Source organism: Balaenoptera musculus, chromosome 16 (assembly GCF_009873245.2).
Source record: "Balaenoptera musculus isolate JJ_BM4_2016_0621 chromosome 16, mBalMus1.pri.v3, whole genome shotgun sequence".
Classification (NCBI taxonomy): Eukaryota; Metazoa; Chordata; class Mammalia; order Artiodactyla; family Balaenopteridae; genus Balaenoptera; species Balaenoptera musculus.
The window spans coordinates 29277744-29304865 of NC_045800.1; the positions used below are offsets into that span (position 1 = coordinate 29277744).

Below are 27122 nucleotides of genomic sequence, written 5' to 3' on the forward strand. Positions count from 1 at the left end.
CCCCTAAATTACCTAGGTTATTTATGTAGTTACTTGTTTATCATCTTTCTCCCCCTATGAGCATGGAAGCTCTAGAAAGGTAGGAGCTTGCCGTCTTGTTCACCATGGTATCTCGCTGATGCCTATACAGTGCCAAGCACGAGCAGGTAGTCAGTAAATATCTGTTGAACCACTGACTCATATAGCGACATTCAGTTTCTTTTCCCACAAACCATGTGCCCAGTACTACAAACCACTAAGAGTTAGTATAGCAGAATTTCGCTTCTCCCATTTTTTCCTACCTCCACTTCTGAGGAAGGTCTGCAATGAGAGGGCTTCAGGGCTGGAAGCAAGAGGGAGGAGAATCGTGGGCTGCGGTTTTCTGAGGTTCATTCTCACTGCCACAATAGACTAGTTAAGTGTCCACAGTCATACACACCGTGCGTGTTGTTGGGTTAGCGCCTAAAGCACTTCTCCCGGGCTCTGTCAGCTCCGATTTCACTAAACTCTCCCCAAAGCCCAAGGACTCGAAGGCTTGGACTCTGGAGACAGAGACTCAATCTGAAGTTTGGCTCTGCCACGTCCCAGCCTCGTGACCTTATACTCCTCAAGCTCCCACGTCGTCTATAAAGTGGGGATGACACAGTACCTACCTGTTAAGGTGGCTGTAGGACTCAGTGGGAAATTCGTTCAAGGACTTAAAGTGCATGGCACACAGCACCCCACTAACAGTCATTGTCCCAGCCCACCCCCCAGGAGTGACCCCTCTTCTCCACGGTTACTTTTCTCAGCGCTCTTGAGTTTTAGTTCAGGGTGTTTGCAGAGTTCTGGAACATAGAAAGCCAGCCAGCACACACCACCCTCAAATAATCAGGGTCAGTGTTCTGAACAGAAGGAAAGGACCTCCTCCCACCTTTGTGATTTCCATACACCTCTCACCCAGCCTGCAACTGGGATGACTGTTACCAAGTGAGTGCGTTGGGTGTTTAGTTGGACTCGGGTAAATGGGTTCCCTTCTGATCTCAGGCCAAGTGTGTAATGGTTTGTGGAATGCTAGCAAACAAAACAAACAAAATAAAACCTATCAAAGCAAGAGAAAGGAGGGAATCTTAGAATGTTTCTGTCCACTACCAATCTCAATGAGGGGTATGAAGAAACAGCTCTCCTCCTTAATTACAAGGCGACAAGCACTGCTGCCTCTCTCTACTGCACTTGCAAAGCGGCTCTCTTCAAATAGCTCAGTGACAGCAAGGGGGTATAATAATATTTTCAACAACAAAATATTTTCAGCTAACATACAGGCTGAATTGTGTTTTAGACTTTAAATATTACGTAATACGTAAAATCTTATCCACATGTAAAATCATAGCATGGTTTCTTCTATACCCTTGGTTTATTAATCACCTGCAAATTTATCTTGAATAAACAAAATCAACCTGGTGCCAATGGCGGGGCATCCAAAGGAAACAGTTCTGCCGGCAGCTTGTCTCGGGCAAGCTAATTCCCTATCGCTTCGTGCCTCAGTTTCTCCACAATGAAAAATGGGGATCAGGAGATCTTAACGAACAATCATGGTTCAAACGAACAAAGGAACAATAACGGTGACAAATAATGAACAGAATAAAGCTAACCGAAACCAGGGCCTTTAGAAAGCCAGGGAGCAAGTGCCACGCAGCATTCTCTTGGAACAGGGGCAACAGGATGCTGCTGGCTGGGAGTGAGGGGACAGCCCTCCCTGCGGAGCTACCTTCACAAACTGCACGTCGCTGAGGATGTGGACTGAGTAGTCGGGTGTGTAGAGGTTGTTGCTGCTACTGCACAGCTGGGTGTTGCTTCCCCCAAAGTCGCTGCGCTCACGGCTCGGAGACTCGGAGCGGTTCAACCCGCTGCAGCGGGAAGGGGACCGGTTTACTGCAGAGGGTGAGAGAGAGGAGAGGGAGAAAAAGGCAAGGAGGGAGGGGTGGGGAGAAAGGAGAGGGGCACAGAAAGAGGGAGAGAGAGAAAGGGGTGTCGTTTACCTAGGTCTCGCAGTACGTTTAGGTGATGGCAACACCGGGCGGCCGACCGGGCCCTCTCCCCTCCCATCAGAGCCCAGGAAAACGCCTGGCTGTTCTATTCACGAGGAGCAAATACCGAAGGCCTCACGGCTCCACTCAGCCCAGGCTCCTCCTGCTCCCCACGGCCTCCACCAGCGAGAAGCTGGGTGGGCCGCTGCCCTTCTCGGTTCTGGGGTACGTGCAGGAGATGAGGACCCTTCTGTGAGTGTGGGTTGCTACCCCAGACCATGAGACCCTCTACTGGGGTGAGTTCTTTTATATAAACTCCATTCACAAACCTTCCTTTAGAAAGGCTGAGGCCTTAGGTTTGCCCTAAAAACCACCTGTCACAGCACAGGTAAGCAGCCCTCACCGTGGTGAGGCATTTCAGAGGGGATGACGCAGGCCCCAACACTGGCAGGGCCGGGGACAAGCGGAGGCCCATAAACCATGTGGATAGATATTTAAATCACATCAATAAACTGTTAAAATATGTTCTATCCTTGTCTTTGACAAATATAACTTCTTAAAAACCTAGCAGGCCGGATCAGGCTCCTGAAGAGTTTTGTGCTGGAAAATGGGCTGTAGGGGGAGAACCAGCTCTGCCCTAGGGCTTCCTGGCCCGGTCTCCCAGAGCTGTTTGGGTGGGGAATTCAGGATTCCCATACCTGAAACGTGGTCTAGAAGGAAGAACACAGCTCTGGGTGGTACATCCCTTTGGCTCTGTGAACTACTCACCCCACAGAGAGGCGTGGAGCTGAGGAAGGCCAAAGTGAGGTCCCCTAAAGGGTGGGTCTAGGGCAGGGCTCTTTCTAGGCTCAAAGGCCAGAGGCTGGAATAACCCTCCAGGCCTTCTGTCAAAGGCCTCTTAAATGTTCAGAGCCGACTTCTTTTTCCATTTTCAAGAACCACTTCTTGGGAAAGTTCAATTAAGACCACATCACTTGGTTTCAAAATGGACCGTGTGAACTACCCTCCCAGGATCAACAGAAGAGAATAGAGGTTCTTAAGGTGACCCTAGCATTATCTCCACCACAGAGTAACCCTGAATGAGAGACCGCAAAGCCCCTCCCACCCCTCTGCTTCCCAGCTGATGCCACTCTTCATTTCTTCCCAAAAAAAGAGAAATGGGAGGCTGTCAGCCTCTCCTAACACAGATTCAGTTCAGGGGCTCCAATGAAGAGTCTGATTCCTCAGAGATTCTGCTCCTTGGTTCTTTCAGGGAAGAACCTTGGGAATTTAATTCTGTCTCTTAAGATAATGCTGCCATACATCAAAATGATTAGCTTCTATTTGGAGTGACTTCTTGAGGTCTGTCAATCTGTTTAGCTGCCAGGCTGTTATTGTTGTCTGGCAAACCATGTAGCAGTGGAAAGACTAAAATGACAGTAGGTTGAATCATTTTCTCATTAGAGCCAGAATAATCACTGCCTTGATCGGATTATAGAATTAAGGGTTCCACCTCCGGTCTTCCCCTTCTCAGTAAGTGTCATTCACATACATGCTGTTACTTAAACCAGAAACCTGGGAGTCTCCCGTGACTCCTGCCAATCTGTCAGCCCCACATCAAGTCTCCACTTCCCCGACATAATAAACTCATCTGCCTCTACCTCTGTCTCCACTCAAGTCCCAGTTACCATCACCCTCGCCTGGACCACAGTCTGGTCTCCCCAGTTATAATCTCATAATCTGTTCTCACCTCAGCTGTCAAAAGCACATTTTAAAGACACAAATCAGCCTCCTGTTGAATCTCAATAAAATCCATACTCCTTGCTGTGACCCCTAAACCCCCTATGACTTGAGCCCTGCTTTCCTGTCTGATCTCATCTTGGGGCTCCCTCTCCTCTCCTGCTTGTTCTGCTCTAGCTCACTGGCCACCTTGGGAATCCTCAACCATGTAAGCATACCCACCTCAGTAGATGCCATTTCCCCTGCTCCCCTCCCCCCATTTTAGCACCATCCCCACCCCTGCTCTCACTTCTCAGTCATTAGGTCTCAGCTGAAACACTGCCTTCTCTGAAGACCTGGTCTGGCCACCCTAAGAAGATTACCCCTATTTTCCTCTATCACTGTCCCCTGTTCATCCCTTTAAAGCACTTTTCACAAGTTTTAATTAATTACATGTTTGCATTTATTCGTAATGTCTACTCAGTTCAATGATAAATTCTATGAGGGCAAAGACCTTGTCTTTTCTGGTCATTGTTGTACATCTGGTACCTAGCACAGTGCCTGGCCCAGAGTAGGCACTCAATAAAAAAGTACAGAATGAACAAATCAGCACCTAAGAATCCCTGAAGGAGTTTTTATTTAGAATCTAAATTTTGTTTTAAAAAGGTTTCAGGGCTCTCAATCACCCTGGAATCAGAAGGCTTTCCCCCTGCAACCTAAGTCATTTTAGGGAAGTTGACTTCTTGAAGTGAGGGGTGGGTAGAAGAACACTCCAGAAATGCACTGGAGCATTAAATAGTGTGCAGTGAGAATCCAAGGGCACAAAGAAGCCTCAGGCCTTGGCCCCGTAACTTGAGGAAGAGGCCGCAGGGAGCATCAAGACCTTCTGTCTGTCTGTCTGTCTAATAAGAGCATGTGAAACGGGGGGTCCTGGAGTCAGGTCTCCTACTTATCCGCTGGGTGACACCAGAGTGACCAGAGACCGAGAGGGACAGTGATGGTGCCATGGAGAACAGAGTGAAGCACCAAGGTGACTGTAAATAGCAGTAACATTGGGCAGAAAAATACCCATTTCACATCTGGTCCTGATCCCTTGAAAACAAACCGATGAGGTCTGGCTTGCCTAGGCCCACTGTGGCTGTTCTGAGGTGGTGACTGACTAAGTAAGTCGGTGGTGTTTCCTCAGGGCTGTTTGTTGTGGAAAAGGGGGGCAGGCAGTCCTGCAGGAGTGCAGCTTCTTTGATGTGACCAGAGTCTGGAAATCACACCTTGATCCGGTGGGTTTTATCCTCAACTCAGTTTGGAACAAAGAGAGTGTGAGCAGGTGTTTGTGGTTTCAGTTACCCTGAGGAATGACCATTGCTCCTTGATAATCCTCCACCTTGCCTGGTGGGACATGTGCTTCACATACCCCACATCTGCTGTTCTACATCCTCATCCCTATGTCATAATTCAAGATAGGGTCAGGGAGGCTGATAGGGAACCACAACTCTATTGTATCTACTAAACAACTTCTGCCTGAATCACCTCTACTCCCTGTTGGAAACAGAGGAAACAGCTTCATCCCTGATCTCCCCAAAGCGCTCATCTTCACTGGCACCCAGCACAAGCGTGTCACCCTGCTGTCACTCACAAGGACCCACATGTCAAACACAAGCAACATCACTGTTGTGCTGGGAGGAAAAACATGTCTTTTTTTTTTTTTTCTTTTAAAGTAAAAACAATGCTATTGAAGCTTTATTCATAAAATCCCAAAGGATTCCCAACACCAGAAGATACAACTGTCTTACAAAGGTCGGGTATATAAAAGCAATTTTTAAATGAGAAAGGAATCCTCATTTCATGACAAAGAAAGTCCCAGCTCATCTGAGTGTTGTGCAAGATCAATGTTTTTGTGTCCCAGAGCCTTGCATTCCTCAGCAGGTAGGATGCTGATGACTCAGCATTTTGGTAATTGTGCACATACACTCAGAGGTTCCTGAGCAAGGGAAGTGGAAATGCTCTTCATAAAAAAAAGAGAAGAAATCAGTAACAGACGAGGATCCCAGCAGCATGGCAAACTAGTTCAAGTTGTATAATTCTCCCTGGCATTTCCTAAGAGCACAGAGGAACAGCTTGGGGGAGTGAAGAGAGGAGAATCCCAAGCACAGTGCAAAGAGGTCTAAGAGGCGACAGATCAGCGTGAAACTGACCACAGGACCCCTCAACAGGGCCCAGGCCAAGCTTCCGACATATCCCTTGCCCACTCTTGTTCTTACGTCATACCCTCAAGCTGGCCCTGGAGAGACTGGCAGGAGGGCAACCCTGGGGGAGGGCAGGGTTTCCTGCTGTAGACCCCCAAGTGCTGTGGAGAAGTGTGGCAGACCTCATTCCTGCAGACTTCACATGGTCAGTCTGCAAGAGATATCTGTCCTGGATGGCAAGTTGGAGTTACTGAGGTTGGGTGGAGAAGACACTGGGGTAAAATTGGGTCGGGGTGGGAGAAGGGGAGGAAGAGGATTTTACAATGCAATTAGGACTGGATGGAATCTCCCCTCATTGTGTACTGATAGGCAGGGGCCCTGAAAACCTATGCACAGCTCCGCTTTACTCATGACACCTGTGTCTGGAGAGCGTTCGCAACTCTATCACAGGAGCAGGACCCATGATACAGAAGAACATCCCACTCCCCTTTTCAGTCTGGGGATTTGAGAGGAGGTAGGGCTCAGCAGCTGCTCGCTTACATCTTTCAAAGCATCAGTGAGGGATGGGGAGGAACAGCTCACTTCGGTCATTGTCACTGTGCCACGGGGCATCTGTGTTCTCTAAACTGGATGGGGGAATTTAATTACATAGGCTTATAGGATTACAAACTAGGATTATTAAAATTCATCGTTCTGGGGTAATATTCAACATCAGACAACCAAATGCCAAAAGCTCTCTGTCAAAGCTACAATGTGAACTCTGCAAATCAGCCCAAGTTAGGAGTCCAGATGAACTCACTCACGTTACATGGAGCTTTAATGGTTCCCAAATGTTTACTATGCAAGAGCCGACCCAAAGGAATATTTCCACTTACCACATTTCACAAAGTAAAAAGATTATTTTTAGGTACTCCCTTTATGTTCTGGGAAAAAACTAACCTCACTGATCTCAAAGTACATTACAGATGGACAACCAGGCATTGAAAAAGGACCCTTGCCTGCAACCTCTCTCCTGCCTTTGTGCTTTTGTGGAATGACTGTCATGGGGAACTTGGAATCATCTCCACCATTGGGAGAAGAAAAAAGGGATGAATCTGGGGAGATCTGCAGTGGGGCCGTGTACTCTCAGCAGTTTCGTTTTTAAATGAAAGCACCTGCAAATCCGGCTAATTACTCTACACTCTGGAGGTAATCCACACAACACTCTGCTCTCCTTATTTCAAATAAGGCTCAAATAGAAGGAAACTGCCTATGGGTAATGGTGGCAATATTTGGTGTAGGGACCAGCGGCCTCAACCCAGAGGGAGCACCTTAGTTCATTAGCACAGATGTTTTCAAAATGCAAACAAGTCACAGCCCTCTAGAGGGCACAACACGCCCACGTTCAGAAGCGCAGCAAGGTCCCGGCCTAGAACAGGACCTAAGAGACTTGGAAGCCAGTCCTCATCCCTCTACCTTCTTACTACACCTTTGACAGTGACCCAACGGCTTAATTTCTCAGAGCTGTTTCCTTACCTATTGTTGCCCAGCAATAATTCCTAACTTCCAGGGTTTATCTAAGATGGGGGTAAGACATAATATATGTAAATTAATGCATCTGGATCATAAATCAAGTATGGGACCAGAGTGTGCCCAGAACTGCTTTCCATAAAAATCCAATGACGGAGGCTTCTTCTGCTGATATGGAACAGAAGCCAAGAGCGACTCGGAAATACCAAATTATAGGTCCTGGGGATGTCACTCGGTCGCTAGGAAAGCTTGGCAGTTGGCTACAGAAAGAGATGAGACAGAAGGTGGGAAGAAAAGAGCCGAAGGAGAAGCAGAACGTTCCCAACTCTCATTTTCTCCTGCTGTGCCCATCACTGCTCCACTCTGCAGAGTTAAACCAAGGATGGGAATAAGCTGGCCTTGCTCTCCCCTGCCTCCTATTGGGATGAACACACACAGTCATGGAAAAGAGGGGGAAGGTTAAAAGAGCTCTCAGGAGCACATGGCACCAGCCAGAGTTGGATTGGAAGACTCAGTACCTCCTGGGGGACTGCACAGCAGAAATGAGTCACCTTAATTTTCATAATAAATAGTGATGAACTAGAACTAACCTTCTTCTAAGTAGGAAGTTATAATTAACTAGGTTGTCTGGTTAACTGAGGGTTAATTAAAAAAAATATACTCCTGCTCTCATGCTTTCATTCTTTTCTTCTTTTCTTTTTTTTTTTTAATGCTTTGATCCTTTTCGTTGAAAATCTTTTAAAAATGTACATCTTTCCTTTCTGCTGAAACTTCATAGCACGTTCTTCATTCACCAAGATTCCTCACATGGTAAGGATCTTGAAGGTCCATGATGTGGTCATTTCTAATTTTACGGGCATGTGGGGGTGACCACTTAGCTGGGGAGGGTACCAGACTGGCATCTCCCATTGAAAGTACTCCTGTAGTCATCATGAAGGCATGAGCTCTCACAAAGCAAGAAAAAAATTTATTTCTTGGTGGAAAATCTCCACTAAGTAAGAGAGAAAACTTTGGTGAAATTTGAGAAGGTGATTAAGTCGTCTCGTACAGATAAACATGGGAACCAGATGGTTTTTGATGGAAAAATGTGATTTGTGAGAAAGTAGAAATCAACATAAGTAGTTCTGAAGTTGCAGATTTGGGGGTTTGAGGTCTCAGAACAGACCCTTTTGAATGTTGAGGGTCTACTATACAGACAGTGAAACATAACTGGATTCTTGATGCCTGAGGCTATGGTGGGGCCTCAGAATCATCGCCAAAGCATTGGGATAAGGGAGACAGATGTAGAGGGTATGGGAAATTGGGCTGTGCTTTAACTTCAAGGTAACTTAACAAACAAATTCTTAGTTTGGTCATTACTTGCTCCATGACCCTAAGAGATCAACATCTAGGGATGAAAACAATATAAACACTTAACTGATTGTTCAGATTTATTACATTCTACTCAATCCTAGAGTTACTGTGTGGCTCTGTGAGGAGCTGCTTTACCTGATTAAAAAAAAATCCAGTAACTTTAATTAACAAGAGAGGTTAAGCCTGATGAAAAGTTGTTTTGAAATTTTTACATATAGCATCCTTTGTATGAGCAGAGCTAGAGAGAATATGGTCACTACACAGTAACATTACTAGAAAGATGAGGGGTTAGTTGGTTAGCTAAAGGCAGAGACCACATAGAAGAAAAGATGGAGGAAAAATAGGAATAAAGCATAGTCTTTCATTGTTTCTTCCTATTTTTCTTCTGCTGCACCCCTTATCCCTCCATTCTGCAGTCAGACAAATGATAAGGAAAAATTCACACCATCCCTCACCCCACCATTTCTCCATCTACGTACACAGATGTATCCTTCGGGGCCAAGTTCACAAGTGACACCATTGAACCAGCAATGCCTGGTCAGTGAGTACAAGTGAGTGTTAGCCGTGCAACGTGCTATGCCTTAGCCTGGGAGAGACTAGTATTCATGTGGGACAGTGACAGAGACCAAAGGCCTCTTGCAAACCCCATGGATCTATGGAGACCGAGACCCCATGCATGTTTACCTGGGGAGCCTGCCAGAGAGTCCCCTCTGCTGAAGGCGAAGGTACGAGACACAGAGACGGGCACTAAAGAGTCAAGGATTTGTGAGTTGCGTAAGGGAAGATAAACATAAAAGGAGAGAGACAAAGAGCAAAGCGTGTGAGACAGTCTGTTCCCAGATCCTCACAACATCACATTTCTCTGCCAAAGTGAATCTTGCCTCTGGAAACATGGAAATTGCATCTTCTCACAAAGTCACTCTCCAGAAAGAAGAAAATAAAATAGACTTTGCTGAAGGTCTTCCAAAAAGATGCACAATAATTTCTGAGGGGATCAGACCTGCCAATGACAAGAACAGGCAGCGCCCCAGCAGGGAGTGTGTGTGGGCAGTGTTCTGTCTGAGGCGCCTTTTGGAGCCAGCAAATGTGCTGGGAGCTCAGCACTGCATTCCCGCCGGGCTCTCCCAGCTGCCTCAGGTCTCCAGCTCACCTGTGGGAGGGCTGAAAGCAAGCACCTGCTCCTGCTAGGGGCATCCTCGAGGAAGCTGTCTCCTGCCTCGGACTCCTAGGAGCTCCCTCTGTGGTCATAATGCTGGGGAGGAACTGTGCGTGGCTAGAGCCTTGGGACACAGGAAGGGCAGCATTTCTAGCAATCTTAATGTAAATCAACTTGATACACTAAATGAGTCATTTCTTTGCAAGTACAAGTGCTCCAAAGAACCTCTCTTCCTATCCCCTGTTCCTTCTCTCTCCCCACAGAGTCTGAAACGGTGCTGGCTATCACTGGGGCCTGGGTGGGGTGGAGTGTGTAGCAATACTCCAGTCCTTTCCCGATCCTGACCCTGATCAAGGAGTGTCTCTGCGTGGGAATCTGTTTTCATCTCTCTTATCTGGTCATTCCCAGAGTCCCTTCCAAGGAGCTAAATGAAGTCAGAGTGCAGGTGACAGCACACTGAAAGAGGTGGCTTCCACAGTCTAAGCTGCTGAGCCCGAGGACTTGCCTGAAATTATCCAATAGTACAAAGGAGTGGGGAGGGGAAAGCCTTATACCTACCTGATAATCATTTGCTTTGTCAAATCATCATATTCTTTGTCAAAGAATATTTTAACAGGCCCCTAGTATCACAAGACACACTGGAATAAGAAACCCCATTGTCTCAAGAAGAATCCTAGCACTTCTGGGCCACAAATTAAATGTATACCCAGCCAAGCAGATAGGAGACTTGTTCTCTCTCCAATTGCACACCCCTGTGGGCATCTGTTCTGGTCACGCTGAGCTCAGGCCCCGTTCCTCCAGAGTGCCAGGCTCACCACAGTCCTCCTGGGTTCCCTGGCAATCAGAACCAAGACAAAGGAGACAGTGCTGACTGTGTTCCCTTTGCCCTGCACAGGAAAACCAGAGGGACTTACTTGTAACCTCGAGTTCAACTTTGAGGCATTGGTCATAGGGCTAGTGTTCTGGCAAACTCATTGTCTCCTTTATTACCCTCAAGGCTGACAAAGCTCTAGGCTGGCATCAAGGACAGGGGTAGTTTGGTAGACTGAGACCCTACAAGAGTTTACTGCCTTGTGTCTCAGCTTAAGCTCTTCCTCAACCTACAGGTGAGGTCCTTGGCCAGTGAAAGATGCTGGGTGGCTGGACCTGGGCTGAGAGTGGACCTGGAACAAGGGGGGGCAGGGGGTGGTGGTGGTGGTCTTTGGAGTTCTTCACACTTCGCTGTATTAGGTAAGGAGGGCTTGGGGGGGAGGATGGAAAATGTCTCCATACCCCTACAGGCTAATTTAATTTCTTTTTCCTCCTGAAGATTGATAAAGATGCTCAGAAATGTGGGGAGGGAAAGAGAGGTTAATATTTCTTTTTAGTTAACCAGTTTTGAAGGAGAGATTAGTGTTGCAAGTTTACTGTGTCTCACGTATAAAATGGAAGGATTTTGATAGAAAGAACTAGAGGCAGGAAGGAAGGAAAGGAGGAAACCAGATAACATCTTCCTACAACTTAAAAGACTTTTTTTAAAAGAAAGAAAGTCATCTAAATCAGATGGGCTTGGGAGCTTTAGGTAGCTCTTTTCCCCTAGAGTTCCCACCTCTTTTGGTCTTGTGGAAGAGCCAAAATAGGGCCAACATGTCTAGGTAACATTTCATATCCCAGGAGTTACTCTACCATGAGCAATCCCCAATGGGATGGATGGTGGAAATCTCCTTTAGAGAACCAAGGTTTACTGGGTCCTGTTGACCATCCCTCTCCCATCTAGACTTCTTGTTCTGAGAACTGACGCTTCCTTCATCAACCTTAATTGAGATTTGTTGGTTTATATGAGTATAATAATGTACCAGGAGTTTTTATTTTACAGCTCTCCTTCAACTCATGTTGGACCACCCCTTGGGTGTGGGCAGCTACTTCAATTTCATTTCAGACATCTGCTGGGCTAGGATGTGAAGTTACACTGCAAATTGTTCCAATATTTCCACATAGAAATTACATTCTGGAACATGATGGATCTCAAATCTCTATTTCATTGTGCTGTGTGAACTAGTCAGGACACCGGAATGCATCTAGGTAAATCACCAACCTGCTGGGTGATTTGGAGCAAGTCATTTCTTTAGTTTCTCTGTGTTAAAATGGTATCTACTTTTCATGTGCCAGGGATTGTGATATCAAGCTTTGGGTCCCTCTGATAAATCCCAATATAAAGCACTATGTAAAATCTTTTTTATGATGAGAAAAAACACCCCTTTGGCATTAAAATGGCCACCATAAACACTAAGAGCTGAAAGCAATGCAAAATTTAGACCGGTGAATCAAAGAGAAATCTAGAGAAATAATGCTTTCTGGATCACGCTTATATCACAATAAATGCCATGCCCTCTAAGCGCAAGTGCAATACCTTGCAGGAAACAGAGAGAAGGTGGAGCACAGAAGGCGCAGAAGACAGCCCCCACCAGCATGCACGGCCAGCTGCAGACACTTCTCCACCAGCTGACATGTGGTAAACGAGGAAAGAGAAGCAGGTAAGCAACATACGCACCAGCCTGGGACTTACATCCTAAGATCTTGCAGTCACTTCTTACTAACTGCCACAGACACAATAATAGCGTATTAGGGTTTGCAAGTAAAGGACAGTGGGTGAATTATCACAGCAGCAAAGGAAAGGCTGAACCTCCACCAGAGCACACAAACCACCTGCCTGCATTCCCTGGCAGGTGACAATAAATGGTGCCTCCCCTCACAACCTCCCTCCCCCGTCATTCGTCATTTGCATGTGAGCAGAGAAGCAGCAGAAAACATTCCAGACACGCAGAAACTAAGCCCCCTGTGGTCCGTGGGTACCTGGCAGAAAGCAGTGTTCCTGGCAGAGCATACAAAGAGGCTGCCAGCATTTGTGTTAGCCCTAGCCCAGGCTGAGAGTGCTCGGTCCAGGTCCCCAGAGTGGGCTGAGGCAGGACCACAGCAGGGAGGATGAGGGAGGGGTTTGAGAGATACATACGAAGGACAGAGGATCCAGCCAGACTTCCAACCTTCCGCACATCGTTATCTAAGGACAGAAGGATGCAGTGTGTTTCAGAGGCAATTCAGAAAACACACCTTCTTAAAGGAATTCTCCCTCTTCCACCCCACCCACAGCACCAATCAACCCTGTAAAAACAGGGCAATCAGGTGGGAGTGTAAAAGGTAAAATAAACTTGTCTTTTCATATTGAAAATTACCACTATCCCTCCCTAACACTGGGTAATGTTACAGTCTACCATGTACTTCCACATCTAAAGCCCGGGAAGGTAAAAGGTCTTGTCCAGGGTCCATAACGGGAGTCACAACTTGAACCCAGATGCATTTTCTCCACTGTCCCACTGCTTCCCCAATAAACTATGGCTTGGAAACTGGAATACCTGAGCAAGCAGTGGTCATGATGGCTGGGACACCATAGTAGGTGAAGGCTCCGTTCTCGAAGCGAAGGCCTTCCTTACCAACCTCCACCTCCACTTTACCCTGGAGAAAGAAGGAAGTGTACTAAGGGTGTGGACAAGCACTTCCAGATCTACTAGTGACTACGACCCTAAGCACTTCTGCTTGGATAATAAGTGGACTTAAAATCTTTTCACAGGGAAATGTGAATTCTGTCTGGATATGTTTCAGAAACAGCAACTCCAACTTCAGAAGGCCTTGGCGGTAAATTACTTGCTTAGTGCATAAAGCAGCATCCAGTCATGTACATCCAAGCTTTCCTTGCTGACTGTAATGGCTCTTCCATGAGGCGGGTCCAGGCACCAGCTAGCCCAGAACTCCGTAAACTGCCCCACTGGTGTAGTCTGAGACTAGACCACCTCTAAGTCTGGCTGAGATAAAGCCTGATTCTGTGAGAAGCTTGTGCATATAGTGTGCGCCTATGGGCTTGAAATCCACTGCATGGGTCCGCCCACACCCTATGAGGCCTGTACTATTTTTATCCCCGGTTTATAGATGAATCAATTCTGAGGCTCAGAGAGGTGAAATAACTTGGTCAAGGTTAGTTAGACTTTAAAGCTAGATCTTTCCAATTTCTGAACCTATACTCTTGCCACTACATTTTACGCCTCCAAGATTTATTTGAAAATGGTTAAGTTTATGTTAGGCATAAGATGTGTTCCTTGAGTTATATAAACGATGTAACAGGATGCTTCTCCATTTCCAACAGTAAAGAATGCAACTCCATTTCTGGAGAAGAGAGGGCATTTTATTGAGGCTATCTGGAAGGATGGGCGTGAGGCACACTACCGAGTCCGAGCAGACAGGCTGCAGCGGGACTGTAACAGAGAGGCCCTTTCTAAGTCAATGTGAGTTTAATGAAGATTTTAAGACAATCACTGTATTTAGGGTTCACCAGATTCTGTTGGAAAGAGACAGGGAATAGGGACGGAGCTAATGGTGGCACCAGGCCAGGACACCAGCACTACCTAGTGCTGGAACCATGCCTGACACTTACAGGCCTTTCCAGGCAGCCAGGGCAAAGGGTGACTGTACTCCTGTGAGTACCGGGAAGATGCTTTCCCTCTTTCATTTGCTCGTTTATTCCCTTCCCAGTCTTCTTAAGGAGGAGAAGATTAAGGGACTGCAAAGGCTGAAGTGTGGTAGAGAGAGCAGATGTGTTCTGTGCGCTTCCAGAGAGCAGAGCAAGGACCAGTGGGTGGAAATCAGAGATGGTGAGATTTCAGCTCAACAGAGAGAAGGGCCTGAAACAAGAAGTGTCTGAAGTTTGGGAGGCAGTGCACAGTTGCATTCCCGGGCATGGCCAAGCAGAGACAAGGAGGTGTTAGGGATTCTGCAGGGCAGCAGGTTTGGAAGTTCAGCGGCAGAACCCCTCTGCTGGGAGGTACCCACTGCATCCCACCACAAACATCGCTGATGTCAGATTAAATGCCATCAAGATCCCACCACTCCAGGATGCCAGCCAGTCCACACCTGTCCCCTCTGAGCGTCGCGGACAAACACCCACACCAATTGGCCTTGCTCCCAGGGCAGCCAGCCGAGCCTTGGAACCTGGCACAGAGGAGGCATGGCCATTCCTCTCCAGTCTAGAGAGGTCCTGTCTTGCCCTTGGGGGGTCCGTGGCTTTCCCACTCACCTGCAGAAGTAGCACAAAGTAGTCCACAGGGCGGTTGCGCTGGTACAGGTAGTGTTCCGGGGCCTTCTTGTTCTTCTCATCACACTTCAGCTCCTGGATCACGTTGGGATGTTTCAGGAGCCGGAGCAGGATCTTCTCCGAGAGGTACAGAGACTTAAACGGCTCCACTTCTAGGGGAGACCGGGAGGCAGGAGGAATTGGCAGCTGGGAGGAGTCAGGGTGGGCACAGCCAGGGCCATTCATGCTCCCGGGCACCAAGCTAGCAGGATTCCTGCAATTCCCTTGGGTGGGTGGGGGTCTTAAGCCCACGTGTGTGTCTCAGGCCCTCTGGGGATGTGTGTCCCTACACTGGCACCTCAGGAGAAACAGGTCACCATTTTGGCAATGTCAGTTTTGTTATTATTTTTCTCCTTGATTTTATTTAAAGCTGCACATAAACTTAAAAAAGAAGAAAATCCTGCCATTTGTGACAACATGGAGGAACCTGGAGGATGTTATGCTAAGTGACATAAGCCAGGCACAGAGGGACAAATGCTACACGATACCATTTATATGATGAATCTAAAATAGTAAAATTCATAGAAGCAGAGAGTAGAATGGGCTGGGGGAAGGAGGTAATGGGGAGGTATTAGTCAAAAGGTACAGAGTTCCAGTTATGCCAGATGAATAAATCCCAGAGATCTACTGCACAGCCTATAGAGCTAAGAGCATACTATCCTGTATAGTTAAAAAATTTGCTAAGACGGTAGATCTTATGTTAACACACACATGCAAAACTAATATAACAAATAAAGAGGGTGGGGAGGAAACTCTTGGAAGTGATGGATATGTTTATGGCATAGATTACGATGATGTTTCATGGGTGTATGCTTATCTCTAAGCTCATCAAGTTGTATACATTAAATATGTACCGTTTTTTTTGTATGTCAATTATACCTCAATAAAGTTGTTCAAAAAGCAACAAGAGTGACATTCCCTGGGGCGCAGTGGCTTAGAATCCGCCTGCCAATGCAGGGGACACGGGGGTTCGAGCCCTGGTCTGGGAAGATACCACATGCCGTAGGCAACTAAGCCTGTGTGCCACAACTACTGAGGCCCATGTGCCACAACTACTGACTTGGACATGGATAAGTAAGCCATGTAAACATGGCTAAAAAAGTTTTAATGCTACAATCAAATGAAATACAGAGAATTTAATCTGACTTATTTGTATGATGTATATCTGTTGAATGAAATGAAATTTCAAGTTAACAGGAACAGTTAATTATTTAAGTGGGAAGTTCTCAATAATGAGAAGCATCACTGCATAATATTTACATATTAATAGATATTATTATATTATATTGTTATGTTATACTATACTATTATGGTATATCATTATATACAGAATACAGCTGTTTTGTTCTAGGAAATCAGACAGCCAGTAATTAAAAGAAATCTGTATTTAGAACTAGATAACATGTTGAAAATCCTAAAGAAGCTCCAATTTATTGATGTATTTGTTTATTTATTTATTTTATTTATTTATTTATTTTCTTTATGACCTGAACTTTAAAAATTTTTTATTGGAGTATATTGATTTACAATGTTGTGTTAGTTTCTGCAGTACAGCAAAGCGAATCTGTTATACATATACATATATCCACCCTTTTTGGATTCTTTCCCATATAGGCCATTACAGAGTATTGAGTAGAGTTCCCTGTGCTATTCAGTAGGTCCTTATTAGCTATCTATTTCATATATAGTCGTGTGTATGTGTCATCCCAATCTTCCAATTTATATCCCTCCCCCACCCTTACCCCCCTGGTAATCATAAGTTTATTTTCTACATCTGTAACTCTCTAAGAAGCTCCAATTTAAAATTTTCTACTTTTTAGTAACTGGAACAGTACTAGCACTCATTATATACTCAATAAATACATGTTAGATTAATTGAATATTGAACTTAGTAATGTGTGTGATCATCCTAGGTCAGCACATTAATTAGGCATGGATGAGAATGTTAGACGGTTCAAAGACAAACTTTACTTTCTTCACAAGAAGAAGTTTATCTTTGGATCCTCTCTTTTTTTCCTTCCTAAAGATTCCAGTATTCACAATCCACATCTGTATTTGAAGAACTCATAGCTCACAGGCCTACATGGCCCCTGGAGGGTCTGGGCCCCAGGGCCTTTGTGGCTGCACAGGACATCGCCTGTCCCTCCCTGATGAACCCCCTGGGGCCCACCAACTCCTGCCTTGAAGCGGGTGGAGGAAGGGAAAGTGCAGCGGTGAATTCCTCAGCCCTTTTCTCGAGTAGAAAAGAGAAAAGCAGAGTTGCATTATGCTCATTTCCCCACCTAGAAGATCAGGCCTGAGGCTGAAAATGACAGTATGTGGAGTCCTGTCGCCCCACCTAAGATGACCTCCTCTCCTGGAACAGTGGTTCTCAGTCCCAGAATTGGAATTAGGTCATAAGGTATTAAAAGTGATTGGTGCCTGGGTCCCACCCTCCAGAGCTGCCTTGCCTGCCTGGGGTGGAGATGCGGGTGGGCAGAGTCATCATACCTGTGGCCATGAAGCGGTGCGTGGCCAGCAGAAGCTGTGGAGAGATCTTCACCCTCATCTCCGAGTCAGAAAGCTTAAACAAGGAGAAGTCGTGCCGCTTCCTCTCCCTGTGTGGGACCCTCTGCTTTTTCCGATTGTCGGCTGTCGGGACAGGGGACAGATTGCAGCTATCTCAGAATCGCTAATGGTTTTTGGAGGTTTCACCATAGTCACCTGAGACAGATAGTTCCTTTGGGACCATGGGGGATTTCTGGAAAGTGTCAACATCCAGTGTAGGTGACATCGCAACATCTCTTTCCCAGAGACTGGAAGGATGTGGATAAGGGATAGAAGGTGGGAGCCGCTGCCATGTCTCAGTGTTACTTGCACTGAAGTGGTGAACAGTGGAAAAGGGGAAAGGCCAGCCTGGGGCTCCCAAGTTCAGGCTTCTAGGGCTGGCCCCCCTGCTTACGAGCTGTGCAACCTAAGCATCAGAGTGTTTGTGTGTTTTAATCTAGTAAGGTTAGTGATTAATCATAGTTTTTCTGCTCATCTCAGGAGTCTCTTATTATGAGACTCCGATCAGAACCTATTGTGAAGTGCTTACAAAAATGCTTACAAAAAGGCGTTCTAACACGAGGAACTTGCACTCTTAGCATCAAGGACTTTGGCAGGGCCCAGGGGGTTTCTGCCTCTGCCTTTCTCCTGTCCCCAGAGCTGAGCTCACCTGATCTCTTCCTGCTGATTTAAACCACACTCTGAGTGGTACCTGAGGCATGCCACCCAAGGGAGGAGGGCAGTCACCCCCTCTTCCCACTCACAATTCTCTTGCTTCAACCCTGGCCCCTCCACGGGGAGAGAATTGGGGGAAATAAAGGAAAGAAGGAGGAAAAAATGGAAATAGCTCTGTAATCCACAAAGGTGTGGTGTCTGGGTGGTGGCCTCAGGCAGGACTATTGTGATTATTGATTGAGAAAATCTCTGCTTTTTCCAGTTTAATTTTTCTTCCTGCTTTTTAAAAGCTTGTCTCAAAAAACGTGTTTAGGGGGTAAGGGGAATGTTTTCTTTGGTCATGTCTCTTTTGCTTTCCCTTAGTATTGAGTAAAATTTTGAAACTTTAGCCTATCTTAACCTGTGCTAAGGGGAGCAGAGAAACAGATTTGGGTTTTCTCCAAAGTTGGTCTAGAGAAAAACAGGGCTGCAGGGAACTTTCAGTGCAGGCTGAGAGGACACAGTGGAAATGAAAGGGAATGAACTCCAGGGACAGGCGTTCCTTTGGACTCTCCCCCTCCCTTTGGAGCTCACTCCACCACACGACTGGGTTCCCTTCTAGAAGGGAGAAAGTGCCTTCCACCGCACTGCTCTCTTGTGGGCCTGCCTTGGACTCTGTGCCCTGGCTTTAACACTCCTTGTGTCTGGCTGCCACAGTGGTGAGATCCAGGCCCAGCTGCCCTGGGGGTCAGGGTCCGGGCAGAAGCAACACAGTATTCCTGGCTCCTTGGCCCTCTCAAAGCTCTTAAGGATTCATGCCAGAAGCTTATTTATAAGAGTGGGAAAACCCTCTCCTTTAGAGAGAGGATGGTTAGGCAAGACAGCAGCAAATATATGTATCAGACCAGTTCTTTTGTGTTACTAGTGAGTAACCTTCCGATTTGCATGACACGTTTGTCTAAATATCCCCTCTCCCTCCTCCATCAGAATGCCACCGAACAGTTCATCATTGGAGAATCAGTCTTCTGATCTCCCTCTTCATTCCTTCTATTTTATTAGTGAGCATTCGGAGTATTAGGTCGTTCAAACAAAGGCCCTAGGAAGAGCTTACTCATTTAGACCCCTGTCACTACTCTCAGCCACTAACACTTTAGTGTGAATGTTTTCACCACTATATCTATTGAGACACTTGGGAATTCTAAATCAGGAGCCATGGGCAGAGGTGCAGAAGGGAGAAAGGAATGGGGGAGGGAGAAATTAACCCCTAACTCAAGAAGATGAGCCCGGCCAGGGCTCCACAGCAATAGCAGACACTGGGACACTCCTGCTATGTTTCGTTAAGGCCTGACCCACCTTTTAGGTCTGACCTCTCACCCCAAAGCGAAGCACTCTTTCTGCACCACTCACTGCTTTAGAGTCTCAAAACCTTTTCTACAGGGAGCTAGTCTCTGAACAGCTGCCTCTAGCAAACTAAGGATAGGGGTCCGGAATCGGAATCGGTTATCTGAGGGGAGGAAAAGGGACTGCTGTCCCAGGTGATGATATTCATTCGGGAGAAGGAAACATTTCCTGGCCTAGGGACTCCCATGGATTTAGATAACACTCCCACCCCTGAGGAAAGCAGGCCTTTGTAATGTTTGCAAGCAAAGCTGTGATAAGGCTCAGCAACCGAAAGCAGTCACTATCTGCAAGAAGGAGTCCGTGTTGTTCCTGGGGGGGAGTGGGGAGGAGGTGGAGGAGGCCAGAAAGGAGGGAGCAGGGACCAGAGCCAGGGGTGGGAAGGGGGGAAAGGGAGAAACCAGGCGGCAGGGCTGAAAACGCACAAGGGACAAGAGCGACTAAAAGGGCGACTTCAGGTTTAGCTTAAGTTGCGGTGGGCAATCTCATGAGTCTCTACGGCACTCGGATGTTTTGAATGAGTGGATCCTGAGTGGAACCCCAGGGGGCGCTGGGGCCTGTGTCTAGGTGGATGAAGAGACAAACCAGGAACAGCACGGGGGACAGAAACAAGGGCAGAGGGGTCATCCGAGGTGCACTTTATTTCCTTTGGTTCCTTTTCCATCCAAAGGCCAGGAGGTCTCCTTTTCATAGTCTTGGCTGTGTTCCTGAAGGTTCCCTCTGGATAAACATTTAGCTAGCACACTCTCAGTGACTCAGGGATGGTTCAAGTCAGGGCATCTTGCCGTGCCAGCTCCTGGCAGGAGGGGACTGACACACAGCAATGCCTGGGGCTTGTCCTGACCCCCTTTTACACTGTTCACCCAACTAAGCCAGCTCTGAGAATCTCAGAGAAAAATATGATGGCCTTGGACAAGAGCCAAGCCTGTGCACTTACTGTAGAGGTCAGTTTCATCCAGGATCTCCGACTTGATGATCTCCTCTATGATGTCCTCCAGTGTGACAATGCCCATCACCTCATAGAAGGGGTCCCCTTCTCCCTCATTATTCACCCGCTGGACAATGGCCAGGTGAGACTTTCCTAGAGATGAAGGAAGTCACAGTTAAGCATCTGGGACATTTTCAGAGAACTTTCCTTGTGAGAAAATTATACTAAGTTGACCTCTGACCAGTCTTGGGACTCAACCCATCCCAGGACCTCTTTAAAACATGAAGTTTGTGTACAAGTTCTTATAAATGCAAACTTTATACTTTTACATCACTGTCTCTTCTTAAGAAAGTTACCTAATATACACAATGTCATTTAAATGTTTTTTTCTGTAACTTTCCTATGTTACCAAGTATATCTAAGCTGAAGGACGATGAATAATCTAACTGAGAGAACAAGAATTTGGAGTCAGAAGAATTAGGTTAGAAGCCTTTTTCCTCCAGCAAACTTCCCTGCCCCCACCCCTTACTATCCCAGTGACTATCAGTGCAACTGATCCTGGATAAATCATTAAACCTGTACTGAGCCTCAATCTTCTCATCTAGAATTAGGGGATAATACCAGTATGGTGATTTTCAAACACAGCCCCCAAATTCTTTGATATGCCTCCCACTGAGGGGTGTGGTCTAATCCCTTCCCTTGAGTCTGGGCAGGCTTGTGACTGCTTCAACCAACAGAGAACAGGGAAGTGTCTGCTATGAGGCTTCTGAGGCTGCGTCATAAAAGGCATGTATCTTCTGCTGTAGAAACACTCTAAGAAGTCTGACAACTATCGTGAGGCCACCATGGTGCAGAGGTCACATGTAGGTGCTCAGGCGACAGTCCCAGCTGAGCCTGGCCTTTCCGCCATCCCACCAAAGTGCCAGACAGGTTAGAGAAGAAGCCATCTCGGCAGTGGATCCAGCCCCACCGCTGGTGTCCTCCCCAGCCATCCAAGACGTCTCCAGCTGGGGGCACAGTCACACAGAAGCAGAGATAAGCAACTCCCACTGTACCTTGTCTGAATTCCTGACTCAGGAATCTGTGAGCATAATAAAATGGTTGTTGTTTTATGCTTCCAAGTTTTGGGATGGCTTGTTTAGCAGCAGCGGTAACTAGGACAACCAATATCCATAAGGTAATTGCGGAACGCAAATGACCTAGTGGATGTGTGAAAACGCTGTGTAAACTATGATGTGTCATAGGCAGTTAGTTAACTGACTGCCCAACCACTGAATAATAGTTAACATTTATTGAGCTCTAACTACGTGCCAGGTACTATTCGGAGCACTTTACGTGTATCAGTTCATTTAATCCTCTTAACAACCCCTGAGACAAGTACCATTATTATCCCTATTTTACAAGTGAAAGAACTAAGGCACAGATTGGTTAAGTAATAAGCCTAAAGTTACACAGCCTGTAAGTGGCAGAGCTGGATTGTGAACCCAGGTAACCGGGTTCGGTCCTAACCTAGCGACTGAGTCTTACCTAACAGTCCTGCTTCACCTTGATTTGCTTTCATCTGCTGATAGATGCATTTCCTGGATCTGTTTCTAAAATGTCAATCTGGGTGGTTCTTTTCCTTGGCTAAGAGAACATCTCCTTAAATTAGGAGAATATCTAGGGTACTGACTCAGATGTTATTCTTGCCAAGAAAAAAAAAAAAGGAAGTTCATGCCTTATCATTACTACCCTTTATAAACTTTTGCTTGGCCATTGCTAAAAATATCAGATAAGAGGAGTAGTCAGTTTGCCAGAGGCATAATTAACCATTAACATTTAAACAAATGAATTTCTGTATCAAATACCTCAAATCACAAGATAGCTACTTAGTGGGATTTTTAATGGGAAAGATGGTATCCATATCACTCAAGAATGGTCTCTAATTTCCTCTCTACCTTCAACCCATCTTTCAACTTACTCCCAAACTGATCTGATCAGGCCACTGCCCTGCTCAAACACCCGCCAAGGCTCCCTAGTATGCACAAAATCAAATCTAGGCTCCTTAGTTTGGTATTATCAAGACTGTAAAATGTAGCTCTTCCCCGTCTTTCTGACTGCGTGCCCTGCTGCATCCTCTAATCATCCTGGACTCCAGGTGCACCAGGTTACCTCCAGCTCCTCAACTTCCTCCACGTCCACTCTCCAAGTCCTCACTCACACTGTTTCCTTCTTCTACTCTGTCTCCACTGGCCCTTCGAGTTCCAGCTCAGGTGCCAGCTCCTCAAGAAAGCTCTCCCAGGTTTGCCCCATTTCGTATCTGAATCAACCTCTCCTTGCCTGTGTTTCTAAGGCCTTGATAACTCCATTAGCGCATTTGTCACAATTTGCCGCTTCTCGCATCTTGCAATGTGTGTGTCCTCTACTGGACCACGTTTCCTCCTCAGATCATAAGCTTCTTCAGGACAAAGGCTCATACACTTAGACAGGGTTCTCTCCATATAACAGGCAGCCAATAAGTGCCTGAGGAACTGAACTAAGACTGAATAAAAATCCATAGTTGATGTAATAGATGGTATTAAAACCAGACACTAAAACCTTTTTTAAAAATAAAATACGATGTGTTTAAATTAACATTTAAAATGCATCAGTGGTTCTAAAATTATCCTTTGAAACAACTACATCCTGCCCAGTTGGACTGAAGTGTTTTGTAGCTTAAATTAGATTATGTTAACTGTTAGGATGTGCTCAATTTAAAGTTGTTTTTTTCAACACATGTTCTTAAACTTCTGGCACCTGTTCTCACTTTTCTGCTAACATGTGCTAGCAGATGACAAAACAAATGACTACCATAACGGAAAAAACTGGAAAAGTGATTTCTTAAAATTATTTACTTTTTTTCTTATTGGGGTATTGTTGTTTTACAATGTTGCGTTAGTTTCTACTGTACAACAAAGTGGAGTTCCCTGTGCTGTACAGCAGGTTCTCATTAGTTATCTATTTTATACATATTAGTGTATATATGTCAATCCCAATCTCCCATTTCATCCAAAATTATTTTCTATAATTGGATAATTTTTGTTATGTGGAGCCCAGAATATACATAATATAGCCATACTTCCTGCCACTAAGAGATTAGTTCATATAATGGGATTAAATAAATTAACATCTTATGTTGTTTCACAAAGAGTGCCATAACTTCCATGTGAAAATCCACCATTTGTCTACATAAGGTCAATTTGAGGACAAGCTATGTGATCACCAGGCAGTAGAGATTTTAAGTCCTAATTGTAATATTCAAGACAATGTACTTATGTAATCTATTTAGAAACATTTTAAATTCACAATCAGCCTTTATGATTCCCTCAAATGCCTGTAGAGATCTACAAACAAATGAAGGAAGTCATTGTTTCTTGGGGACAGACTGGAACAGGAATCAGCAATCACATAACCCTGTTCTGAGCTGACACCGGGACAAGAAAACCAGCTGTTCCCATGACACACATACCCGAGGTCCTTCCCTCAAAAAGGCTGGCCTTTAAGAGACCTACCTCCTGGTACTCCTTCTGTTCCTGGGCCCCAGAACTGTTGGGGAGCTGTGGGCCTGGGGCATAGTAGGTTCACGGCTTTATCAGAGATCTTATCAACCCAGAGGGATGACTTACGAGTATTTAAAACTGGGGCAGTGGGGGCTCAAATTTCCCAAGTGTTTTCACCTTTTTCTGGGCAAAAGCTGGTTTCTAATATGCATTATTTCTCCTCCCACGGATGAGTGTTGCATTTACTTCCTAATGGCGTACTTGAGGGAGTGGCTTAAATCTTGGCTAATCCCCTCTTCTGCCCTTCCATGAGGTTCTGTGAATGGGAACTGTGGCCTTTTCTGCTGAGCTGTCCCTCTACAAACCAGCAGAATTTTTCAAGTTCCTTCTCACGACGACGAGTCTATTGATTTCAGTTTCCTTCCAACTTACTAGAAAAGCGGGATGTCTGTGAAATAATTTAGGCTGACAATGATGATCATTAACATTTATATAGAACTTAACAATTTGTTAAGAGGTTCCATACAGGGTATAGGAGAGTCATAGAGATTGTGAGGAGATGTTCCTGAGAATTGTGAGAAGCTCTCATTTTGTGAATTAGAAATGTCTGGCCAGGTCCCCAGCTTTCTCCAGAATCTACTGAGAGACAATAAGAACTATTGTCTTATGCATGTTTCTTATGCATATTCTTAAGCAAGGTAGCCTCTTTTTCAACTTCCACTGAAGGGTGCTCTCTCATTTGGTGCCCAGTTTCCTTGAAGAATTAAAAAAGACTATTTCTTTAGGAACATCACTGTAGACAAGATGGAAGGCGGGGAACAGCAAAGCTGCGTTGAACCGCTGATGTCGAGGAGCTGCTAAGTGCTTTGCTCTGCACTCTCTCAGCCCATAGGTAAGTCCAAAGCAACTGGGGCCATGGAAAAATCACGCTTCCATTTGCTAAAAAAATCAAAGTGATAAACTTTAAGCTTGCTAATTCCAAGGGCCTATTGGATCTTATTAAGATATAATGAGGCAAAAGGTAATTTTTAAAATAGGAAAGTCGTGAATGCTACTACTTTATGAGGTATTTTTACATGTTCCTTGATCATCCTGCTGTGGTACTGAACACCAACAGATGGAAAATCTCTGGGCTGAGATGAAAGATAAAGAAACAGTGGCTTTTATGGCAATGCACTCTCTAAAAATTAAGGCGACATCTGTCTCTGTTGTAAGAGTATATTTTATTCTGGGTTCACTGGTGTTCTACTTCTGAACTGGTAACTACTGACTCTCTGACCTCTGGCTTGAATCCCTGCCATGTTCCTGGTATCCAGCCTCGGCGGAAGCCCCAGCCCTGTCCCGATGGCTTGGCCTGTTGACAAGCCTTTCCTGGCTTCTAGCAGCTGTAGACTCCTTAAGCCTTGGTTTGCTTCCCTGTAGCCTACTTCCTCTCAGCCTCTGATTTACAGTCTCCAGCTCCAATGCTGTCTACAGCCTGATGAGACACAAAGTGAAGAATACGCACCTATGGCTTGAGCCTTGTTTGGACCACAGTGTTAGGATGATTTTGGTTGGAACCGGAGAAGTAATCCTCAATGAAGCATAAGGGGTCAGATTATGGGATTAAGTCATATTACACCCCTCCATTAAATAGGTAGGGCCACCTGGTGAGACCCTCCACCCCAATGCTTTGGAATACATTTCACCTAGTTCAATGACTCTCAATGCTGGCTGTACATAAGAATCATCTGAGAAACTAAATCTACTCTAAAGACTGGATCCCATGCCCAGAGATTCTGATTTCATTGGTTTGGGATGGGGCCATGGCATCAGTAGTTAAAAATGTTCCCCAGGTAATACCAATGTTCAGCCAAGGCTGAGAACTATTCTTTGGTTTATAGTAATGGTTCTCAAAGTGTGGTCCCTGGACCATCAGCATCAGCATCACTTGAGAACTTAGTTGGAAATGCAAATTCTCTACCCCAGTCCTAGTAAATCAGAATCTCAGGGGGTACAGTCCAGTGGTTTAATAAGCTTTATAGCTGGTTATGATGCAGGCTAAAGTTTGAAAACCACTGGTTTGTGCATAGGCTCTATAGCACTCTGGTTATTTGTCTGATGACCTATACTGAGGAAGAGGAACAAGCACTGAGATTTCTAATAAAATCCTCATCCTTTTGGTGCACCTGGTTTAAGTCACAAGATGCTAAGTACTCATGAAAAGATAGGAAAGAACCTCCTGGAACAAAGGATAGTTGTATGGTAAGCTGATGAATACTTTCTCTCATATGATGTTGTAGTTATTGTATTTTGTTATAGGGCAGAGAATAGTAGTTGACTGTTTAGTGCTGAGCTTGGAAACAGGTTTCTTGTAACTTTTGTACCAATCACCTCTGAGACAAGTTTGAAGTACCACACTATCTATTAGGCTCTTGGTATATCTGAGGTCAATAAAATTTCCCACTACTGAAAGTCAAACTAGTCTTTTCTGTTGCCCCAAGAATCCAAAGGGTGGTCCTAGTACTGGTTACTGGTAGTGCTCTATCTTATCACAACCTCGCATCAACATACCCAAACTACAAGTCAGATTTCTTAGAAGGGTGACTAGGTTTTCAGACATTGCTTTTGAAGCAGTTGTTCTCAACTGGGGCTGATTTTTGCCTCCCAGGGAACATTTGGCAATGTCTGGAGACAGTTTGTGTTTTCACAACTTGGGGCAGGAGATGCTATTGGTGCCTAGTAAGAAGAGGTCAGGGATGCAGTTAAACATCCTATATGACAGACCCACAGTAAGGAATGTCAATAGTGCTGAGGTTGGAAATCTTGCTTTAAAGAGACAGAAAGTTAGAAGTGGCAGCAACATTACAACTGTACTTTGGTATTTGAAGAAGTTGAAATATCTTCCAAAGGTCTTTAATAACTATAGCTTCTAGATGGTTTAGGCACATCCACAGAGAAGAGCTCCCGAGGACCCTGTTAGCATACCTCCCATGCCTTGAAAAAAAAAGCAAATAATTGATCTGCTTTCTCTCTCTTTCAAAAATAGCTACAGCACTTTGGTAAGGTAATTGTTC

At 45.5% G+C, this 27122-nt stretch overlaps 1 protein-coding gene across 3 annotated transcripts in view; it reads right to left on the minus strand.

Moving 5' to 3' along the window:
* The window catches only part of CNNM1 (cyclin and CBS domain divalent metal cation transport mediator 1), a 53014-nt gene that overhangs the window by 9737 nt on the left and 16155 nt on the right, over positions 1-27122 (minus strand). For 2 of the 3 annotated variants that reach the window (XR_005016886.1, XM_036829296.1), the window contains exons 2-8: positions 20558-20701; positions 17533-17673; positions 14986-15155; positions 13274-13373; positions 12874-12921; positions 9413-9475; positions 1727-1890 (exon numbers count right to left, since the gene is read on the minus strand). Coding sequence is in view for 2 of the 3 variants with exons in the window: in XM_036829296.1 (XP_036685191.1) it covers positions 1727-1890; positions 9413-9475; positions 12874-12921; positions 13274-13373; positions 14986-15155; positions 17533-17673; positions 20558-20701 (830 nt within the window). In the remaining variant the exon portion in view is untranslated. The remainder of the gene's footprint in view (positions 1-1726; positions 1891-9412; positions 9476-12873; positions 12922-13273; positions 13374-14985; positions 15156-17532; positions 17674-20557; positions 20702-27122) is intronic. The other variant, XM_036829297.1, reaches the window with a different exon arrangement.